Raw genomic sequence first — 23589 nt, forward strand, 5'->3', positions numbered from 1 at the left:
GAGTTTCAGTACTATGTTGAATAGGAGTGGTGAGAGTGGACATCCTTGCCTTGTTCCTGATATTAGAGAGAAAGCATTTAGCCTGTCAACATAAAGTATGATATTAGCTGTAGATTTTTTGTAAATATTCTTTATCTGGGTAAGGAAGCTCCCTTCTATTCCAAATTGCTAAGAGTTTCATTAAGAATGGATATTGTATTTTGTAAAAAGTTTTTTTCCATCTGCTGATATAATTTGGGGCATCTTAATCTATTTTGTGCTGCTAAAACAGAATACCACAGACTGGCTAATTTATAAAGAATAGAGATTTATTTCTTACAGTTCTGGAGGCTGGGAAGTCCAAGATCACATGGCCACATCTGGTGAGGGCCTTCTTGCTGCATCATCCCATGGTGGAAGGTGAAAGGGCCAGAGAGAGTGTGCTTATGTGTGTGCCTGTGCATGCGAGTGTGGGAGCCAAACTTATCCTTCTATCAGTAACTATTTTCTGAGTTAACTAAACCATTCCATCAATAATGCCATTAATTCATTCATGAGGGCAGAAGCCTTAGAGGTAGAGCCCTCATGACCTAATCACCTCTTAAAGTTCCCACCTCTCAATGCTGTTGCACTGGAGATTAAGTTCCAACACATGAACTTTGGAGGATGCATTCAAACCATACCATGGAGTTTTACATCTTTAGAATGGATTGCTTTGATTCATGTTCATATGTTGAACCAGCCTTGTATTCCTGGGATAAACCATGCTTTCTTGTGGTATATTAATTATCTATTTTATATATAGCCAAATTTCATTTGCATTTTTTTAGGATTCTTATGTTTATGTTCATGAGGGATATCGATTTGTAGTTTCTTTTTTGTACCACTTATTTTTCTGGTTTTTATATCAGGGAAATGCTGGCCTCACAGAGTAAGTTGATATGTATTTCCCTGTCTTCTAACTTCATAGAGAGATTGTATAGAATTGATGCTATTTCTTCTTTAAATGAATGGTAAAATTTGCCATTGAGACTGTCTGGACCTGGGTATTTTGGGGGAAGATTTTTAATTGCAAATTCGATTTCAGTAATATTTATAGAAGGATTTAGATTATTTAGATTATTTGTTGCATTTTGGATAAGTTTTGCCAGTTTGTGCTTTTTGAGAAATTTGTTTCATCTATGTTGTCAAATTTATGTGTTTAGAATTGCTATTGCATACTCTTGTCATTGTAATACCTATGAAATTTCTATCTACTCTTTCATTGCTGAGTTTTTATTTCAGCTATTATATTTTTAGTTCAAAATATCCATGTGATTCTTATTTATATCTTCTGTTTCTTCACTGAGTGCTTCTGTTTTAAATATTTGTTCCAAAATCGCTTGTTATTGTTCATTCAAGCATTTTTATAATAGCTAATTTAAGATAATTTAATGTCTTATCTCATCATTCATGTCTGTTGTCTTTTTCCATGTTAATTGAAACGTTTATGGTTATTTGCATGCTCATTGATTGTAGTTTGTATCCTGAACATTGTGAGTATTGTCTTGAGATTCTGTATCTTGTTTATATCCTGTGGAGAAGGTCTATATTTTTGTTTTAGCCTTTTGTATATTTTGGTTCCAAAATCAATTCAGTTTTCAAACCTTTTGCAGTACCATATAGGTCTGTCCTGCATGTGTACCATCTAGTGGTCAGTCTGAGACTTGGGTGGAGGTGTCCTTTCTAGTTGAGTTTCCAAATCTTTGGTATGCTAATGAATATCAAAGCAGTCACAAGTCAGAGGTAAGCCCAGGGGTTCAAATCAACTTTACACTGTTGCTTTTTCAAAACTCTTTCCTCTCCTTTATCTTTTCAGTACTTTCCAGTTCCCTGGGCTCTCATTTTCTGTTTTCTCTTCAAAAACTACCCACTGTCATGGTTGTAGCATTTCCAGAAACAAGTAGCAGGAGGAGAGAGTGAGAACAAGAGAGGGAGAGGGAGAGGAAGAGGGAAAACTACTATAAAGATGTCTTCTTGACATCGTGGCTTCACCTAGAGGAAGGAACTTATCCCACACAGTTTTGATTCCTGGAGGCTCCCATTCTGGGCCACTATTGCTTCTGAGCCACCTTCGCTTTTACTACCTCCACTGTGGAACCAAAGAAGGAGTAAATAAAAACCCAAGGGATTTCCCCCACTCTCTCTGAATTTTAGTTCTCTGTTACATTCCTTGAGCCCAAACTCCAAGACTTCTGCATCTCTGTCTGCTAGACAATGCTCATTTTGAATTGCATACCATGTTGAATTCAGGCTCAGGATACTGAATGGGGAGAAAAGTAATGCTGAATTTGCAGTTGTTTAGTTGGTACTTCAAACTCTGGTGTCTTCTCTGATCTACCTACTTAGATTTACCTTTCAATTTTTATATAGTTGTTCATGCATTCTATCAGAATTTTATATTTGAGTTAGTGAGAGATAAAAGGTCTGAGAATTGGACCCAACTATATATGTTTTGTAAATGGCATGTAGTTGGATCCTACTTTTTAATCTAATCTGACCACTTCCGTCTTTAGTTGGAATATTTAGTTGATTCACATTTAAAGTGATTATCAATATAGTTAGATTAAAATCTACCATCTTTCTGTTTTCATTATATTTGTTCTTGATGTTTTCTATTTACTGTATTTGGCTTTTGTTTCCTTTTTCCCTCTTTTTTCTGCCTTTCATTATTTTATTTGGTCATTTTGTATGATCCCATTTTGTCTCATGTATTTATTTATTATTTAGACATCTTTTAAGGAAACCTTTTTAGTGGTTTCCGGAAAGTTTGTAATGTACATTTTTATATAATTTGGTTCACCTTTAAATAATACTGTACTGCTTCATGTGTAGTACAAGACTATCCCCAATTCCTTCCTTCCATTGTTTGTGTCATTGTTGTATTCTATTTTTTTTTTTTACAAATGCTATAAACATACAATACATTGGTACTATTATTGCTTTAAACAATCAGTTATATTTTAGAACAATTAAGAATATGATAGTTATATTTGTCTTCATTTATTACTTTTGCAACACTTTTCCTTTAATTATGTACACCCAATTTTCTGACCTATATCATATCCCTCTGTCAGAAGAATTTCCTTTAATATTTATACTGTAAGACAGGTCTGCTGATTCTGAGTTTCCTCAGTTTTTGTCCGAAAAAGCATTTTGTCTTAATTTTTGAAGGATATTTTTGCAGAACTTGGAATTCTGGATTGGCATTTTTTTCTTTCAACACTTATAAAGGTTTCATTCCACTGTCTTTTTGCTTATGTGATTTCTGACAAGAAGTCTGGTATAATTCTTCTCTTTGTTCTTCTGTGGGTAAGATGTTCCCCACCTACCACCTTCTTCCTGGCAGTCTTCAAGATTTTATTTTTGTCTTGATTTTCTGTAATTTGAATTTGTTATATCTGGGTGTGGGTTTTGGTTTGGTTTTGGTATTTACCCTGGTTGGTGTTCTCTGAGCTTCTTGAATCTGTGGTTTGGTGTCAGTCATTAATTTGGAAAATTTTGGCCATTATTGTCTTCACATATTTCTTCTGCCTTATTCTTTCTTCCCCTTCTTGTGTTCCAAATACATATATGTTATACTGTTTGATATTGTCCCACAGTTCTTGGATGTTTTGTTCTGTTTTCTTTTCTTTTTTTTTTTTTTTTTTTTTTGCTCTTTTTTTTTTTTCTCTTTGCATTTCAGTTTGTGTGATCTCTATTGACCTGTCTTCAAGTTCACTGATGACTCAGCTGTGCGGAGTCTACTGATGAGCACATCAAGGATAGTCTTCAGATCTGTTACTGTGTTTTTTCCTCTCCCATTTATATTTGATTCTTTCTTATACTTTTCACCCCCCTGCCGAAATTACCTATCTGATCTTGCATGATAAACTTTCCCAACAGAGCCTTTAACATACTAATCATAGCTAGTTTAAGTTTCCTATCTGATAAAGATGGAAACAGTAGACAAAGGGAATTCCAAAAGGGGGAATGGGCAGGGGGGAGCAAGAGTTGAAAAACTACCTATTGGGTACTGTGTTCGCTATTTGGGTAATGGGGTCACTAGAAGCCCAAACCCCACCATTACACAATATACCCAGGTAACAAACCTGCACATATAACCCCTGAATCTGTAATGTACAAAAAAGAAAGCAAAATAATCCAAGTAAATAAACAGATTCCTTGTCTGATATTTCCAACATCTGTGTCATAACTTATTTTGGTCCTAATGATTTCTTTTCTCTTCAGACATTGTTTTTATTCCTTGCCTTGATTCTTCCCTTTGTGCTACACCCTGGAGATAATATATGCCTTAAATCTTGTATAGATGTATTCCACTGTTATTTTTACTGATGCTTTTTAGCCTGGTAGTGGGGGAATGGGGACCTGGGACATTCTATGCTATTCTCATTAAGTCTCAGTCTTAGGCAGGCTTACCCTGAGTGTTGGAGGTGTGTCCTTCACAAGTGTACCTGCCTCTCCTCCTGTGTTCTAACCCAGGTGGGCCTAGCACATTTTCCTGCCCCTCCCAGGTTAGACTTTTTTTTTTTTTTTTCAATTTTCTCCCCCAGCTGTAGTGAGTTTTCACCAGTGCACCTCAGTTTCTGTTGCCCTTTCTTCTGAGGACTAAGACATTTTTCCCTTTGGGAAGATAAGGTAGATTGGTATGGGCAGAGTTTCAGTGATGTTGGTCAGTCTGCTCTGCTAGCTGCAGTGAGTTTCTCCCAGTACTTTCAAGCTAGTTTTTGTTGCCTTTTCCCTGAATAGTAAGGCTTTTGCTCCATAGAGAATATAGGGAAAATAGTCTGTGCAGAATTTCAACAATGGCTATTGTACTGTTCTCCCCAAGCCAGAACTACAGGATATCTTTCTCAGGATTCTTCTCAGTCTTTCTTGTCAGCTTCTGGGGGAGTTCCTGGAGGAAAACTCTGCAAAGGGGTGCAAAACTGCCTATGTCTGCAGCCCCTACAGGCTTCACATTCTCGCACTAGCCCATAACCAACCTCTAGCAATTCATCATAATTTTTAGCTAAATCTTCTTATGAGTGTGTATGTTGTTCACTGGTATCTGCACCAGGTAAGCAAATGCCTGGTCCTGTGGCTCCCTTGAAGATGGTTGTTTCTACAGGTTTGTGGTACTGCAACCTCAGTTTTCTGATGAGTCCGAGAGAAGTTCTTAATTTTCATTTTCCCAGCTTTTGTTCTTATTGTAATGGTGGGAGACGTGTTCTTTACAACTCTACATTTCTGACCTAATACCAGAAGAGCATATGAATCTGAGGATAAGCTTTTGAGGGTCTGTTTGTCTTTCAGCATCCATACCCCAGTTTACCAATTCTCCCACGATGGTGATCATGGTGGGTTTACCAGCTCGAGGCAAGACTTATATCTCCACGAAGCTCACACGATATCTCAACTGGATAGGAACACCAACTAAAGGTATGTCTCTGAAAGTCTTTGTTCAACAACCCCATAAAAGCCACTGGCTGAAAACCTTACTTAAGTAGAAGGCCAAAGTCCTCAATACCAGAAATGCCTCATCATTATTATTATCAGCATTAGGACTACTGCTATCACTATTACTACATTCTTATACAGTTTATAACTTCTTGAGCACATACTTTGTACCCAACACCACTCTAGGTGCTAAGCATAGGAAAACTAGTGTTAAGATTAAATGTCTTCTCTCAAGAAGTTCCATGACCTCGAAACAACCCTGTGAGTAACATTCTATTTTTATTGCCATTACTATTATTGCCATACCAATATTACTACTTTTATTAGCATTACCACTTCTTCACCATTTCATAGTTGAGGAAATTGAGGCCCAAGGGGTGAAGTGCCTTGTCTAAAGGCATATGGCCAGTAAGTGACAGAACCAGGATATGAACCCAGGTCTATTTGATTCTAAGCCTGATACTGTGCCAAGTCTAGTGCATGGTTCTACTGATTGGAAGAGAAAAGAATCCCACATTAGCCCTATAGTCTCCTTTTCTCCATTCTTTTTGTCTCCTTCTTTCTCTTGTTAATCTCAACATCCTGTCTCTCTGCCCTGCTTCCTTCTATCTCTCCCCCTCTTCCTTCCTCTCCCCAATTTGTTTCTTTTTCCCATTTCTTATTTCCATTCATCTATGTTCTCTTTATCTAATTCACTGGTGAAGAGTTTCCCAATAGTTTTCCATGTGCCCAAACTCCTGCTAGGCAATGAGGATACAAAACTGGATGAGACTCACCCTGTCCTTGAGGAGTTCTAAGTCTAGCTGGGATGTATAAGAATACCTCATATCATCTAGGAATTCTAGAACGGAGCAGGGTGCTGCATGAAATCACAAAGGGATTTGACAACTGGAAGGCAAGGAAAGCTTCCTACATAGGATATGTTTGAGCTGAGTCTTGTGGGAGGAATAAGACATTGGCAGAAGGGAAGGAGAGAAGGAACAGCTCTCATGGAGGACTGCAAGCTCTCAGGAAAATCTGCTGAGTGTAGAGGTACATGGGACACTGGCAGATTGGTTTCTGCCTTAAGGGCCCCATAATAGGTTCAGGGTTTCTGATTCCCCTGCTTTCTATCTTCTTCACTCCACTCAATTCTCTCAAAGGCCTCCAGAGTTATATTTCAAAGCACAAAGCTGAACATGCCTGTGACCTCCAAAGGTCCCCTTGGCCTGCAGGTTTAAATCCATAGTGGATGACTCACCATCCTCCAAACGTGCTCTTCCTTCTGCCAATGCCATACTCTTGCTCAAACTGTTCCTCTACCTGGATGCCTTTGTTCCTGACTCCCACTGCCCATATCTGCCTGTAAACGGTGCCTACCCTAAAAAGCCTTGTTCAAATGGTGAAACCTTCTCGGATCATTCCAAGTACAATTAGTCTTTCCTTCCCTCTCACTCTCTTCCATGGCTTCATATTGTCTTTGTCAGAGCATTTAACAAACTCTGTGGGAGCTCTCCATTTACTGGTTTACTCACTGTCTTACCTGTTGGACCGTAAATGCCTTAAGGGCCCCATCATGAAGATCGGGCTAATCCCTGAGACCCAGAGCTCATATCCTGCTTCACAGAGTAGGAATCAAAAAGTATTTGTTACATGAATGAATGAAATATTAACTCTTTGGCTGCTTATCTTCTTTCTCCTCCTTTCCTTCCCTCCTCTCTAGTTTTTCATCATTATAAGTGGGAAAGTATGGCCTAGAGATTTAGATTTGGAATCTTCATCGTAATATAGAAAAATAAAACAACTTTGGACTAGAAGTCAGGAGGTCCAGTCTATATCTGTCACCAGCTCACTCACTGTTTGACCCTTGGTGATTAATTTTACTCCCTAGATCTCCATTTCTTCATCTTTCCACCGGAGTAGGGCATTTTAAGGATTGGTGTTTATGATAAAGTAGAATAATGGAAAGACCATCAGCTATGTTGCCAAATAGACCTGGGTTTGAATCTCAGATATCCACAGATAGGAAATAATTGTGCAAGTTTTTCCTATCTCTGAACTTACAGTTTCCTCATTTATAAAATGGTAATAGTGATCTCTACTTTGCAGGGCTGTTGTGAGGAATAAATAAACTGGTAGCCATAATTTGAAGTTTTAAAAGCAATTTTATAGCTACAAATTATACCTTCTTCCACCTCTGAGGTCCCTCCCAGCAAGGACATTTTTTGGCCACTGGGATCTTCCCAACCTCTTCACTGGCGCTCCCTGCTTTCAGTGTTTAATTTAGGCCAGTATCGACGAGAGGCAGTGAGCTACAAGAACTATGAATTCTTTCTTCCAGACAACATGGAGGCCCTGCAAATCAGGAAGTAAGTACCCAATATTTTAGGAACCTGTGCTGTCCCGTGGCTGAAAGGCCCTTGTTCAGATACTGGGGGAGTAGGGCAGAATAATCTGGACCAGAAAGGTGGCCCTCTAGACTCTCAAACAGTAGTTGGAACAGCCCTTCCATTATCCTGCCCAAAGCCTGTTTCTGGTCATAACCATCCACTTATCAAAAACCTTTAATGGTCTTCTACTTCTGACAGGAGAGAGTAGAAACTTCTCAGCTTAGCATTTGAGGCAAGAATCTCAATAGCTTGGCCTACTCTAGTTTCTGTAGTCTCATCAGTTCAACCTCAAGGTCTCTCTACACTGCAAGACTCTGAGTAAAGGCAGACTAGAGCCTGGGCCTTATGCCCTCAATATAGAACCCAGCAGTGAGTAATCACTAAAGAGATTTTTGCTGAAAGCATAAATACATTGCCACTGTCATGCCTGTGTGTTACCCATGCCAGGAATGCCTTTTATTTCACAGACCACATGCTCTCCCTGGGTTCATAAAACAGTTCAGCTTGAGTTCCATTAGCTCAAGGGTTGGAAGCCTTAATATTATGGCTTCTGTCATTGCTCAGCTTTTCCTGATTGTGTCACTTTATACCTCCCCCTAAGCTGTGTAAGCTGTGCACATACAGCCACTTTCAACTGTTTGACCCCTCTGTGCTTAGCACGGTGCCTAAAGCACAGGGCACTTAAGTTAGTCTAAGACATGAGAGATGATGCAGAAGATACTGCAGACAATGAGAGAGGAATCCATCCTGGGTGATAAGGGTTGTCTCTTTTTCTTTCCTGGTCTATTTCAGGCAGTGCGCCCTAGCAGCCCTGAAGGATGTTCACAACTATCTCAGCCGTGAAGAAGGTCATGTCGCGGTAAAGAAATTTGTTATTTTTTCCTTGGGTATCTACTGGGAAGGGAATTAGCTAATATGTACTGAACATTTACTGTTGTTCTGAGTATTTTCATATATTAATAATTTCATTTTATGCTCCCCCCTTGAGGTAGGTATTGTTATTATGCCCCATTTCAGAGCCCAGAAGAATGGTTCACAGAGACATTAAATAATTTCCCAAGGTGGTACAGCATATACCTGGCAGGGCCAGAAATGGAATCCAAGTTGTATAGCTTCAGAATCCCCACTCTTAACCACTGTGCACTACCAGTCCACCCCCAATAATTCAGCAGGACTATATTAGAATTTAAAACTGCAGTACAAGCAGTTTTGAGTTCTAGAGACTTACCTAAATATCTAGTCAATAGTTTAGCTAGGATTTGCAAATTCTGAAAGGGGAGGAGATTCTCAAATATGCAAATGGTCCAATCTCAGGTACTGAGGCTAGGGAATTGTTTCTTGTTCTTGAGGACTTCTAAAGTGATAAGGAAGGAAGAAGCTTCAGCTAGGAATTGAGAGAACCAGTTCTAGCTCTGCTCTGTCAGCAACTCTCAGTGACTTTGGTCAAGGCAAGTTCTTCTAGGCCTCAGTTACCTCACCTATAAAATGACCCTAATAAACACCCACAATTTCCTCTTGCCTTATTACACTCACAGGGTAACATACATTTCTGGACACACCACAAGGGCCCACTATGTGCTTGTGAAATTGTCATAAGCCAATCATGAATCCTTCCTATCCTTCAAGACCTTGTTCAAGTTTTACCTCTATATGGAAGCCCTCCACTTAGCACAGGGATGGGCAAAGAGTAGGTGTTCTGTTAGCACCAGATTCAGAGTAATCCAATCTCATTACCTGCTTCTAGGTTTTTGATGCCACCAACACTACCAGAGAACGGCGGTCACTGATCCTGCAGTTTGCAAAAGAACATGGTTACAAGGTATGGTAACACTCCAACTCTTATTTAGAGCCTATTTCTCCAGCACAAACCCCAAAGAAAGGCAAACCAGGGGACTCAGAGCAGCCAAATCCACAACCATAAGCTCAACATTTTAATTTGGTTCTCTAACTTTCCAGGATATAGTCAGAAGCAGCAAAGCAGAACAAGAAAGGAGGGGTGCCACATTAGGCAATGGAAGATGACTGCAGACAGGCTGGCTATGGGGAAAGAGTGGAGAGAGTCACTACAAAAAGCTTATATAAGACCTAAACCCAGTAAAGATATAAAACAACAATCTGGGGTCATTCAGTTTAGAGCCAATCTGCCTCATGAAACTCAGAAGCCTGAAAGTACCACTGTATGAGAGCATTATGTTGTCAGAGATGCCCCTGGAGATGATTTAGAACCACTGAAAAGGAGTAAAGCTATGTTCAGCTCCTATCAAACATAATTTCCTGCTGGAAGTCTCTTTTCTGTTTCTTTTACAGGTGTTTTTCATTGAGTCCATTTGTAATGACCCTGGCGTAATTGCAGAAAACATCAGGGTAAGGACCACCAGTTACTTTTCCACTTTGCTGTGCCTTAGGCTTAGATCATGCCTAAGGCAGAGGTGAGATTATGCTTAAGGCAACTCCATGAGATTAAAGAAAGTATTCCTCCCTGATCTTCTCCTCCTAGTTTTTGTAGGAAGCATTCCCTAACCATCCTGGCCTACAATGACTCTATTAATTTTAACAAAGCCAACATATATAGTGCCCTTTCTATGCTCCAGATACCAGACTTGACTGTCATTAATTTTCACAACAAAACTGCATATTACAGATTATTTCCATGTTAGAGAGAGGAAACTGAGGTTCCAAAAGGATAAATGAATTGTCAAAGATTCATACAGACAGAAAGGGATAGAAGTGGGACTGGACCTCAGGCTTGGCTGTCTGCCTCAAAAGCCTACATTTTTTATTCTACCCCAAAATTCATACCAGAACTACTACTGCTCTTAGATTCTAGGCATGTGGTCTAGAACTAGGTCATTTACCACGTTTTGTTGTTCCCCACTTCATCAAATTACTGGAGCTCAAGAACAGAAGAGACCTTAAGGGCAATTTTCTTCTACCCTCCAACAGATACTTGAAGTCTTACCTAAATGTATATCTAGATTTTCTTTTTATACCTGCAATGATAAGGGGCCCATTCCTTTCAACGAATGCGGTCCAGTCAAGCTAGAATCTGCCTCCTTGTAATTTTTATTAATCGGTAATTTTTTTAACATTTTGGGGCATACAGCATGTTCATTTCCTCCCTTCCCTCTTCATCCTCCCATCTATCTATCTATCAATTCAACAGAAATTGACTATATACCTGGACTTGGCCATTCTGGGCATTAGAGACATACATATGGATAGTGGAGAGTCCTTCCCTTGAGCATATATTCTAGTGAGGAAGACTGGCAAGTATATGTACAGAACTCTGAGAACTGAGGTGATATGAGGGAACAGAGGAAGCTTTGGGAAGACAGTGCTGAGGGCCTAACTTTGCATGGGGGCAGAAATCAGGGAAGCCTTCCTAATGGAGGTAAAATTAAAACGAATAAGGATATATGCGATTGTTATTACAAAAGTGTTCTTCACACATGAATGACACTTCAGTTTCCAATGACCTTGAAGAACACATAGGAATTTGGTGCGTGAAGAATGGAAAATAAGGATATAAGCATATACTAAGTATGGCATCTCCGGAGAACTATAAGTAGCTTAAATTGGTTAAAGCCAAATGTGTGAAGGAATAGCGGAGCCATGGGAGATAAGGTTGAAGAAATAATTTGGGGCCCAATCATGACAAGCCATGAGCTGCCTGCTAAAATAATTCACACTTTTTTTCTAAAAGTTATGACAAAATGTATAAGGGCTTTAAGCAGGAGAATACTTTGGCCAGATATTCATATTAGAAATACCCTTCTGGCTGCCAGTATGGTGAATACATTAGAAGTAAAATATATATATACAAAGTAATTGGGCACACAGCTATAGTGAGCACAAGCAAGAATGAATGGATATTTAGAGGAGATGATAGAGTGGAGAGGATTTGGTACCTGCTAAGAGGTGAGGGATGATAGAAAGACAGACATCTAGGATGACTCCCAGGTTCCATTTAGGAGCAGATGATGGGGTAAGTGATAGTGCCAGTACCTGAGATGAGGACTGTGGGAGGAGACAGTGGGTATTGGTGAATTAGGAGAGGCCAGTCTTCAGAAATCCAAAGACAGCACGTCATAATCTCCTGGTAAACACTTGATACATGTAAGCTGTAATGACCCCTGGACAAGATCTCTGGTTCCACTTCTTCAGCCATTTCTCACATCACAATTTCTGGTCCTCTTATAAATGTTCTTCTTTTATAAGCAGTGTATGCTCTGCGACTAAGTATAATGTAACAGGCTTTCTTTGAGATTAGGAATGAGGAGTCACACAACCAGCTTCTTTTCAATTGGCTGATTTTTGTAAACTTAGGCAAGATGTGTTCTCCAGGTCTCAATTTCCTCATCTTTATAATGAGGCATCTTGTACTCAGTGGTCTCTAAGAACCTTCCAAAGAAAACCATCAAAGACTCTGTCTCACAATGTCTCCCTTGATACCTCTGTTCTCCCTGATCCCAGCAAGTGAAACTTGGCAGCCCCGATTATGTAGACTGTGACCGTGAAAAGGTTCTGGAAGACTTTCTAAAGAGAATTGAGTGCTATGAGGTCAACTACCAACCCTTGGATGAGGAACTGGACAGGTAAGAGCCAGCACCCCAAAGTCAAGGTCTAGATCTTTTGCCCAGTTTTGATATCCTGTAGAACCTGGAGAGAATATCCTCCCTTTCTGAGCCTCAGCTTCTCTATCTGTAACATCAGGAAACTGAACTTGATTATCTTTTTTCAAGGATCCTTTCAGCTCTGATTCCTTGACGTGTAAGGTGTTCCTAAGATGATTAAAATAGTGTTTTCCTGAGCAATATGAACAGTTCAGGACCCCCTCCTGAACAGAACAAATGCCCCCATCCTGTGGGTGTTGCGATTATTATTACAAAAGTGTTCTTCACACATGAATGGCACTTCAGTTTCCAAACATGTTTACCTTCTTCCTTACATTTAATCCCTTAGGACTCCTGTAAAGGAGGCTGAGATAAGTCTTATGATCACAAAATTTCAAGAAAAAGAAATTGAGTCTTAGAGAACTGAAATTACTTTCCCAAGCTCCCATCACAAGGGGTAGAGCTAGGATTCTAATTACATGTTCTGTCTCCTAGTCATGTCTCTTTTCACAACATTCCCATGTCTCATCAATCAACAAGTATTTGGACCCTTTGGGCTGTGGTATATGTAGGGGGTATAAATAGGGGCAAAAGAGGTGGGTTCTATCCTCGGGTAGCTTCTATAGTGCTTTGACATATGAGAACACACATTTAAAAAAAAAAAAAAAAAGAAATGCTCTGTCATAATACCAACTAAAGATAGGAGAGAGCAGATGTGAGTTTTAGATGTAGAATGTTCCCAGAACCCTACTCTCTTTGAAAATGTGTTATGATGAGAAGAGACCCCAAGTGAGAAGTATAAAGAGGCTTCAAATGGTCATCACCACTCTAAGAAATCTAAAGAGTGGCCTTACCCAATTGAAGTACCGAGAGATCAGCACTGTTATTGCCCCACTCTTTAGATGGAGAAACTGAGACCCAGATCAAATCAAAGGCTTACTTTTGGCTACACAATGAACGAATCAGTAGCACAATATCTGTTCAAACCCATATCCCAGTTGTGCAGATTGTTCATTGCACAGGCACCCTGGTCAAGGGTACACTTGCTTCTCTCACCAAGATGTGTGCTGAAGTAGGGCTGTGTGACCCTGAGGAAAGTACGGCTTTTGAAAATTATCACAAAGGAATGATGTGGGCTAACAGCATATGGTGAAAGGAGCCTGAAGGCCGGAGTGGAGGGTGTAAGTGAGTGAACGGCATTGACAAAGCCCCAGCCCTGGGCCCAGACCCTGCGGTTGCTAGGTTGCTGTTTGATGAATTAGTTTGGGCCAGAAGAAGACAAATCTAGAAGGTCAGCTTTATGTCATCATTTTTCTATCAACAGACATTTACAGTCTATGCATCAGGTCCCAGCCCTGAACATGGAATCAAAAGAGGAAAGGGCTGTCCCTGATTTGACAGAATGTCCAGTTAGTTGGAGAAGACAATGAGTACACAGTTGGTCACAACTCTGGTGACAGTAAACCAAGTGGGCTGTAGAAACATGGGACCCAGTCCAACTTGGAGGAAGAAGGTCTAAAAGAGCTTGATTACCCAATAAGCAGACTACACATAGGGTACCAGCAAGATAGGGGCTACCAAACTAAGAAAAAGAACTATCTTAAAAACTTTTATTTATTTATCTATTTATTTATTATTTTATTTTATTTTATTTTATTTTTGAGACAGAGTCCCGTTCTGTCACCCAGGCTGGGGTGCAGTTACATGATCTTGGCTCACTGCAACCTCTGCCTCCTGGGTTCAAGCAATTCTCCTGTCTCAGCCTCCTGAGTAGCTGGGATTACAGGTGCCCGCCACTGCACCCAGCTAATTTTTATATTTTTATTAGAGACAGGGTTTCACCATGTTGGCCAAGCTGGTCACTAACTCCTGACCTCAAATGATCTGCCTGCCTTGGCCTCCCAAAGTGCTGGGATTATAGGCATGAGCCACTGCACCCAGCTGGCTTAAAGGCTTTTATAATATTGGATATTTCAAAAACAGCACCAAGGTAGTCAAAGTGGAAGAATATAAAACCAGAACTTGGGAGAATCTCCCCATATTCTATAGTTTATAAATTTATTTTAAATAAAAATTTAAAACTTTTTTTTAATTTTTAAAATAAAATTAAAAATTTGGATGGAGGTAGGCATTAACTACTCTACTATTTTTGGTGTGGAACACCTCTAAATGACTTCACATGATCCTGGTCTCAAAAAAGGCTTCCTAAAGAGTGAATATGCTGGTTCTTGAGGTATGAATGCATAGCAGCTCAACTTTGGAAATCAGGCAAAGAGAATAGCACTTTGTAAGTGCCTAGTTAAATCTGAACAAGAGTAGAGAAATACAGAAAGTATTCCAAGTGTAATAGCAAAGGTGTGAAGACAAGAATGAAACAGAGAAGATATGGGTATGGGCATGGGACCATAAAGTGAGGCCAGCCGGGCCCAGTGTGAGAAGGCAAAACCAGAAAATCAGACTAAGCTGAGGAATTTGGAAGCTCCTACAGACTCAACGGACCTAGTGTTAGGAACAGACAGTAGCCAGGCAACAAGTTTACATCAGATATTTTCTACCCCTAGGCTCTGAGGGTTCTAGAAGAAATTACTGGAGGGGGGAGTATTCTGGGGTTCTTCCCGAGAAGGTGGCCTTGGGAAAATCACTTTCTCTATGCCTCAGTTTCTTCACCTTTAAAACAGAGGTGATAATCTCTGCTCTGTAGTAATATTATGATGATTCATGTGCTTAAAAGTTCCCACTCCCTGCCAGATGCACAGAAAATATTCAACAAATACAAGTGCCCTGTGGAAGCCATTGGGCACAGGTGGGCATGAGGAGTGTGGTGCAGCATAAAGGACTTCTCTAGGAAAATCTAGGGAGAGGCTTTCTGAAACCAAACCTGTCGGTAACCTTACCTGCCTCGGGTTAGTGCAGTGCAGCTCTTTCTTTCTTTTTTTTTTTTTTCTATTATTATTATTATTATTATTATTATTATTATTATTATACTTTAAGTTCTAGGGTACATGTGCATAATGTGCAGGTTTGTTACATACGTATACTTGTGCCATGTTGGTGTGCTGCACCCATCAACTTCACTTGGTTTTGTTACCATGCAACCAGGGCTGCTGGTGTCACCCCGTTGCCCCAGCCTTCCACTCCTCTTCCCAGGGATTTCTTCTAACTCTGTACAGGCCAACAACTAAACGAGTTAATGCCTGGTACAGTGTAGGCCTCAGAAGTCTTGCCCCATGTTTCTAGTCTTCTGATTAGTCAGTGCCTACACTCCACCCTCCAGCTTCTACACAAACAGGTGGTTGAACAGTTTGAATATCATTCAGTGTATAGGTATTAGTTCATGACAGAGCACAGAATTGAGGCTACGGTAAGGAACTTGGGACAAGGACCACAAGTTCCCCAATGATGTTGTGGACCACCTCTGTATTGGCACACTTTAGAGGGAATGACTGTTTATGGAATGAATGTTGAGCACTGATCGTGTGTTTCCAAGTATTTGTTCCTGACTGGCCAGAGAACTCCCAAAGCACAGACACTGGGCCTCCATGCCAAGCACAATGCCTAGAACACAGAGTATGTTTGGAGTATGTTTGTTGACTGCATAGCAAATAGGAAAATAACCCAGGCCAACCCCCCTTCTGAGTGAGGAGAGAGACACACACATGCACAGACACACATATGCACACAGACGCAATCTGGTAGTTGTGTGTTGAGTATAAAGGACAATATGTAGCAGAGGCTAAAAAAAAAAAAAAAGAGAGAGAGAGAGAGAGGGGTGAAGAGCTCAACTCAGGATCAGAAAGGGTAGGGGAGTGAACAAGTCAGGAGCTGCCAGTAAGACATTAGAGTTAGCCAGGGATACAAAGGATTACTGCTTCTCTCTGACTATGTTAGGGATGTGAACCCCAGAAGAGAGAACCCAGCTGCTTGTAAGAGGATGAGTGAAAAGGCAGTTTGGCTCAAGCTGAGGCTGAAGGAAGGAGACAGGGGGAAATAGCATATAATGAGCTCCTTTGGGTGGCCAATAACCAAGTCTCTAGGACAGGTACTCAGTACAGGGCAAGGCATGGCATCACATTAGGTGACAACTGGGTTGTGGAAGAGGTTTGAAAGGGTGTGTGGTTCGGGGTTTCTTTCGGGGTCAACCCTACCACCATTGGCCCCTGAGGTGCCCTTGCTCCTGCTTGGGTCTGGCCCAGCCACCTGTCCTACATCAAGATCTTCGACGTGGGCACACGCTACATGGTGAACCGAGTGCAGGGTCACATCCAGAGCCGCACAGTCTACTACCTCATGAATATCCACGTCACACCTCGCTCCATCTACCTATGCCGGCATGGTGAGAGTGATCTCAACCTCAGAGGCCGCATCGGAGGTGACTCTGGCCTCTCAGTTCGTGGCAAGCAGGTAGGGTGGACCACATACACCCAGATGGGTTGGCTGGGCTGTCCTAGGTGGGCTGGAGGTATAGTGGTGGCCACATTCTGGGTCCTGAGGTGGGATGACCCAGGGATGGGGTAGAAGCAGATTCCATCACTCCTACTCTTCCATCCATCAGCCACTCAGTCTCTTCCCAGCTGCCGAATGGTTCCCTATGCCACCTGTTCTGCAGGTCTAAGAGCTTGGCCTTGGCACCCAAGGCCTGCCCAAAGCCAGCTGCTCCATGACAGTGACCCTTTGCCCTTCCTGACTGGTTCCATCATCTTTCTCACAACTTTGTGCCTTTGCTGGTGCAGCTCCCCCACCTAGTCTGCCCTCTTCTGTCTCCTCTGTCAGTGGGTGACCATCAGTGGCACAGATAGCTGCCCTGAGAGACCCATCCTTGAACCACTCTTCTCCCAAATTCTGCCCTCCCCACCTCACCCCAACACAGGTGTCACACTGGCAGCCCCTGTCCCCACCCATGACAGTGTCCTTCCTGCCCTCCCCACTCCCTTCCAAGGCCCAGCACCTGCTCCAGAAAGCCCTCCCCATCCTCTCCTCCCTCCCAGGCAGGTTGCCATGCCCTGGGCTCCAGCTCTCCCAGTTCTGGCCCATGTGTGGCTCTCCTGGCCTGAGTGTCTTCTCCCCAGCCCAGCACAGTGACCTGCATGTTCTGGTTGCTGGCTAAATACAGGGATCCATTTCCACAGCATTTGGTCCTGCACCTGGGCTTGTTAGCACAGGTATTGTTCCTGCTGGCAGGACCACTTGGGGATGGAACAGGTGGGAAATGAAGTGCAGGATGGACAATTGTTGTCATGATTGTCATTTATTGGACACCTATGCACAGTCACGGTGCCATCTGCTTCTGCATGTGTGGCTCATTTCATCTTCCCCACAGGTCTGTGGGGTGGGCATTCCTGCCACCAGTTTATGGATGAGGAAGCAGAGAGCAGCCCCAGGGCAGGTGGCCAGGATGAGACAGAGCCAGGGCTGAAAGCGGGGCCTACTGACCTGCCCTCAGCTCCCCCACTGGAGATGGGGGGGTGCCCCAGGCAAGGCACTACCCTGGATGGCCACGCCCTGGTGTCTCCCTTTCTGTTACCTCCAGACTGATAGCCTCCCCTCAAGGTAGACTCTAATCTGTGACTCCCTCATGTCCCACTCCTCAGAGCAGAGTCAGAGGCTGCTGGAGGTGTGACCCCGGCCCATGGCAGCCCCTGCAGCCAGGGTCATCTTGGGTGGAGCCAACCTGGCCCTGCCCACACAGCTCGGAGCCCAGTTGAACACGTGGCTGTCTCCACAAGGCATGCCTCCCTGCACACAAACCTGTGGGTGTGTGCATGCACACAGCTGATGCCACCTTCACGCTTCTCACAGAGCACCAGGCCCAGTTTACAAAGCACCTCCCTGTCGAGATAGCTCTCACTTGTGCAGCACCCACTGTGTACCAGGCTGTGGTCTGGGTACTCCCCATCCACTATCTGAAGTGCGGCCCCCAGACAGCAGGCCAGCTGAGCCGGTGCTCTTTGGATATGAGGCTGGGGAGGGGCAGGGATGTGTCTGACGGCACAAGGGACCATGTAAGGGAGCTGAGGGAGTTTAACCTACGGCTCCTACCTCCCTGTCAAGGGCTCCTTCCACCGGAGCATGCTGACTCCTGACTCATTTCCATAATGAAATGTATGTATGAAACACCTATATCCGCATATAAAAATGTGTACCTGGACCTATGCACCTGTGCAGATGTTCCTAACACATGCCATCAGTGGTTAACAACACACCTATACACAGAGGAGGAAATCACTAGCTCCTCTGGGCTCCCGCAGCCCTTTATGGTTCCCCTCAGTGCTGCCAGTGTTTCCCTCACTGGACTGGCCATGTCTTGAGAACAAGAACACCCCAGCACCAGGCACAGGGCCATGAACACTCAATACATGTGTGAATGTCCTTAGAACCTGGGTACCAGGAACCCTGCTTAAGCGATAAGTGTTCACAGTGTCAAAAAGTAAAGTCTCCCAAATGCCACAACCCCTACTTCCAGTCCATACTCTGGTACCCCCAACCCTAGAATTCTTTGCCCTTGTTGTCTAGAGTCTGCTTTCAGTGCCTACATGGGCCTATCCCAGAGTCTGTCCACCTGAGGTCAGGCCATATAACACGACCAAGGGGTTGCTGTTTGTGGAGCATGGGGATCAGTGGAGGTGGAAATGTGGACAGAACTCAGTCGTGTGACTTGGTTATCCACAAGCATATACTAAAGGCACATAGAAGTGCAGGATAGAGCCAGAAATGGAGAGATAGACTGTGCATGGAGTGCCTCCATTGGTACTCTTGTCCCAGGCTCCACAAATATTAGAGGTGGGCCTGTTTGAATGAATGAATAACCAAGTAGGGGCTTTGGTGAGCAATCATCAATGAGCGCGCACACACACACGCACTCTCTCTCTCTCTCTCTCTCTCTCACTCACTCACTCATGCTCTCTTCTATTCCTTTGGCCTACCATCACATGGGAGAGAGTATGACTTTTTATAAATTTGAAACATTTAAACTCTTTGCTCTGCTTGTTCATCACCACTTAATTTGTGGCAGATCTGAGCTTGTTCTTATGGCCACCCTGCTCTCTCTCACCTCTCCTTTTCCCCTTCTCTCCTCCTCTGCATCCCCATGCACTAGTATGCCTATGCCCTGGCCAACTTCATTCAGTCCCAGGGCATCAGCTCCCTGAAGGTGTGGACCAGTCACATGAAGAGGACCATCCAGACAGCTGAGGCCCTGGGTGTCCCCTATGAGCAGTGGAAGGCCCTGAATGAGATTGATGCGGTGAGATGCATGGGGTGAATCTCCTGTGTGGAGGGGGTGACTTGAGTCTGGGATTATCCCCTGGGTTGCCTCTGCCCCAGCCCCTATGGGGAGCCTAATTAATTCAACAAACTTTTTTGACAACTAGTCATATGCCAGACCTTATTCTATGTCTTGGGGATCCAGTGAAGGCCAGAATAGACAAAGTCTCTGCCCTCATCCTAAAGACAGACAGTAAATAGGGCATTACATATCAGTGTGACAAAGGGCTATGAGAGGAGAAGTAGAAGGGATTATGGAGGATCAGAGGGTGAGGGTGCTCCTGACTCAACTTGGTGGTGGGAGATTTACAAGGAAAGCTTCTTGGAGGAAGCTAGAGGTGACAAGAAGGAGGCGAAATGGTCTGGGGAGTGGGGAAATAAATTTAATTCAGAGACAGAAAATAGCTCATGTGAAGACCCAGAGATAAGAAGAGAGCATGGCAAGTTCAGGGAACTGAAGGAAAGAATAGCACAGAGGCTGGGACAGCAATAGTGAGATCTGGAGAAAAGGGAGATGAGGCTTGAAAGGAAGCCAGGCCACTAGGCTTTATAGTTCATGTTGAGGGATTCAAATGCTGCCCTAACAACAATGAGATGCCATTGATAGGGTCCACATCAAGTAGGAGTAGTCTGACTGTGATGCACATTTTTAAAGAAAGCCCACTCTGGGCATGTGTGGAAACTTGGTGGGAAGAAGGCCAGAATGAACATGTAGACCAGTAAGAAGTTGATTGCATTAGTCTGGTAAGAGGTGGGGGCATGTTGGACCAGAGTAGTGGCATTGGAGATGAAATGAAGGACTTTGGGAATGTTTCAAAGGTGGAATCAGGTCAAGTGCAGTGGCTCATGCCTGTAATCCCAGCACTTTGGGAGGCCTAGGTGGGAGGATCACTTGAGCCCTAGAGTTGGAGATCAGCCTGAGCAACATAGTAAAACCCCATCTCTACAAACAATTTGAAAATTGGCTGGGTGTGGTGGTGCATGCCTGTGACCTCAGCTACTCAGGCGGCTGAGATAGGAGGATTGTTTGAGCCTGGGAGGTTGAGGCTGCAGTGAGCTGTGATCATGCCACTGCACTCCAGCCTGAGTGACAAGCAAGGCCCTGTCTCAAAAAAAAAATTTAAGGTGGAATCAGCAGGGCTTGATGGTGCACTGGCTGTAAGGGATGAGGAAGAGGGAGACATGAAGGACCCAGCCCTGGTGGTATAGCAATCTCTCTTCAGGGTCAGGTTCTTCCATGAGCTCTTTGAGAAAGGAGCTGTTTCCTCTCCATTGTTCACCTGCACTGTAGGTACAATGGCACTGGGCAGCAGCGCACAGGTTATGATTGTTAGGCATCAACATAAAAGCTTCACCACTTGTGTAAATAACTTGCGTGTGGGTAGGTTAACTTACTTACTTGCCTGCTAGATATGCCTCTATAGAAACAGACACGTATGTGTGTGTACATTCATACATATGTGTATATAAATATAGAGGTACAGAAATACACATAGTTAGAAAAGGGCTATACAGCATTGTTCTGTATACCACATACATTTGCTATAAAATATATGCAAACAAATATGAAATTTCTTCATCATAAGTTTGGTGGCTTCTTATTTCTGGTCCACATGTGGTGTAAACATTTATTGAATCCCTCCTTATTTCAGGTTTTAGAGTGATGCTGGAGGTGGAAATTGATCTAATTCATTCCTGTCTTCACTGAATTTTCAGGCTAAATAGGGTAGACAGAGGAATAAACAGAGAAATAGAGAACAGCATGTGTGATACAGGCTCTGATAGGCAAGACTATAGGTACATAGAAATTGGGGCAGGACACCTAACTCAACCAAGATCTACCTGGAAGAAGTGATACCTAGCTGAAGCCTCAGGTTTGAGTAACAGTGAACCAAATAGAAAGGATCAAGAATGACATTCCAGGCAGAGAGACAGGGATAGGGAACTTCATAAACAAAGAGGTTGATTGGATGTGTTGAAATGCTAAGGTTGTAGTAGTACAAATGGAGAGGGAAGAAAAAAGGAATCGATTTGAGAGAGATTTAGGAGGTGGAATCTCAGAAATTGGCTATGAGGGGTGAGTGAGGAAGAAGCAAGAATTTAGGATGATGATAAAGCAAGAATTTAAGTTTCTGGTTTATTTTCCATGATTAATAAAATATTAATAATTGATTCTAATGATTGAGTCTTTAAAATGTCCCTTGCATATTCTATACTAATATATTTTATTTACATTTTTCCAGTATTCAAAACACTTCTATGAAGTAGTTCTAATTCTCCACATTTTGCAGACAAGGAAAGTAAAATTTGGAGAGGTTAAGCAATTTGACTCAATAATGAGTCAATGACCATTTCTATAGGCAACAGGCTCCTAGTACTCCTCAATAGAAAGTTGAAGCCAATCTGGAAGGACCTCATGTACCCAGTAGGGTGCACTTTCTTCCATGGGCAGTGTGGGTTGGAGAAGTTTCACACTGCAGAGATGTTTGTGGGTTGGGGTAGGGGTTCACTTCCTCACCCCTGATGGGGGCATGGTAGATGGGCCCAGTAGACAACAACCAGAGGCCGCTGGCCCCCTACAGGGAGATTTAATTGGAATCCACATACCCAAAAGGAAATCTTAGAAACCCAACATAACTTTCCACCACCAGCAGTAGTCACCTCACCTCTGGGAGTTTCTCAGTAGACTTGGAATCTCTCATAAGCACCTTAGGAACTCATTTTCTGAGGACTCAATTCCTTTTTTGAGTGAGGAGAGTGTATCTCCCCCAAATCCACTCTGAAACCATTAGGAATTTATTAATTTTTCCTGTCTGAGATGTCTGTGGATGCCTGTTTATCTGCCAGAGTTCCCAAAGTAGAGGTCTTCAGACACAGGTACACAGATAACTCTCACATATACACCAGAGACATAATGAGGGACATATACATTAACAGATACACATGCCACAGACACACTGAGACCTGCATGGAAAGACCACATCGACACATTCTCCAATGCTTAGACACCCTGTACACACACACACACACACACACACACACACACACGCAAGCACACAACATATGCTGAGACAAATACACAAACACGAGGCATAAGTCCTTAAACATACCACAAGTACATAAGCATGCTCCACACAGACTTGTAAACACAGCCACAAATTCTTATGCCCATATTTTTATAAAAATACATACTTATATGTATAATGTACACCTGCAGACCTATCTGTACAATCATAGAAAAACATCATACACTCAGCCTGAACACATCTATCCACATACACTCACTGTCACATCCACACAGCCGCACACCTTATACACACACACAAACACACACACACAGACACACACACACATACACACTTATAGATAACAGGCACAGACCCAAAGCTGTGTTCACAGAGACCCAGGTGCTCATGTGCTACTGTTCCACAATCATCGAAGAATTATGGCAAAGACTCTGTGGAATTTCATCTTGTGAATACTTTTGCCCCCAAATACTTTTTCTCAGGGTGTCTGTGAGGAGATGACCTATGAAGAAATCCAGGAACATTACCCTGAAGAATTTGCACTGCGAGACCAAGATAAATATCGCTACCGCTATCCCAAAGGAGAGGTAAGGTTTGGGGGGTGGCCTAATGCCTAGGACTACTCCCCAGTGTCTTCATTGCAACTGCCAGGATTCCACAGTTGTCCAGACAGCTTTAGAAACAGAGTAAGCATATCTTGCAGCAGCTGCCATCCCACAAGGCACATGATTATCTGGCCCTTGGTTGTTTTAGATTCTTGGCTATAGGCAACAGATCCATCCCTTTCTTTTAAAAGCTACATAATTTTCTTGCTTATTCTCTTTCTGCTTCAGAAGTGCTCACTTTATCCTGGACCTTGTCTCT

General features: G+C 42.7%; 1 protein-coding gene across 5 annotated transcripts in view; it reads left to right on the forward strand.

Moving 5' to 3' along the window:
- Positions 1-23589, forward strand: part of PFKFB1 (6-phosphofructo-2-kinase/fructose-2,6-biphosphatase 1) — a 64733-nt gene that overhangs the window by 31398 nt on the left and 9746 nt on the right. For 3 of the 5 annotated variants that reach the window (XM_073013650.1, XM_007991829.3, XM_007991825.3), the window contains exons 2-10: positions 5314-5439; positions 7712-7805; positions 8619-8685; positions 9571-9645; positions 10134-10190; positions 12300-12421; positions 16633-16840; positions 19533-19679; positions 23208-23312. In XM_073013650.1, coding sequence (XP_072869751.1) covers positions 5346-5439; positions 7712-7805; positions 8619-8685; positions 9571-9645; positions 10134-10190; positions 12300-12421; positions 16633-16840; positions 19533-19679; positions 23208-23312 — 969 coding nt within the window. In that variant the 5' untranslated portion in view covers positions 5314-5345. The remainder of the gene's footprint in view (positions 1-5313; positions 5440-7711; positions 7806-8618; positions 8686-9570; positions 9646-10133; positions 10191-12299; positions 12422-16632; positions 16841-19532; positions 19680-23207; positions 23313-23589) is intronic. The other 2 variants (XM_073013651.1, XM_007991827.3) reach the window with 1 other exon arrangement.

Source organism: Chlorocebus sabaeus, chromosome X, assembly GCF_047675955.1.
Source record: "Chlorocebus sabaeus isolate Y175 chromosome X, mChlSab1.0.hap1, whole genome shotgun sequence".
NCBI classification, from domain to species: Eukaryota; Metazoa; Chordata; class Mammalia; order Primates; family Cercopithecidae; genus Chlorocebus; species Chlorocebus sabaeus.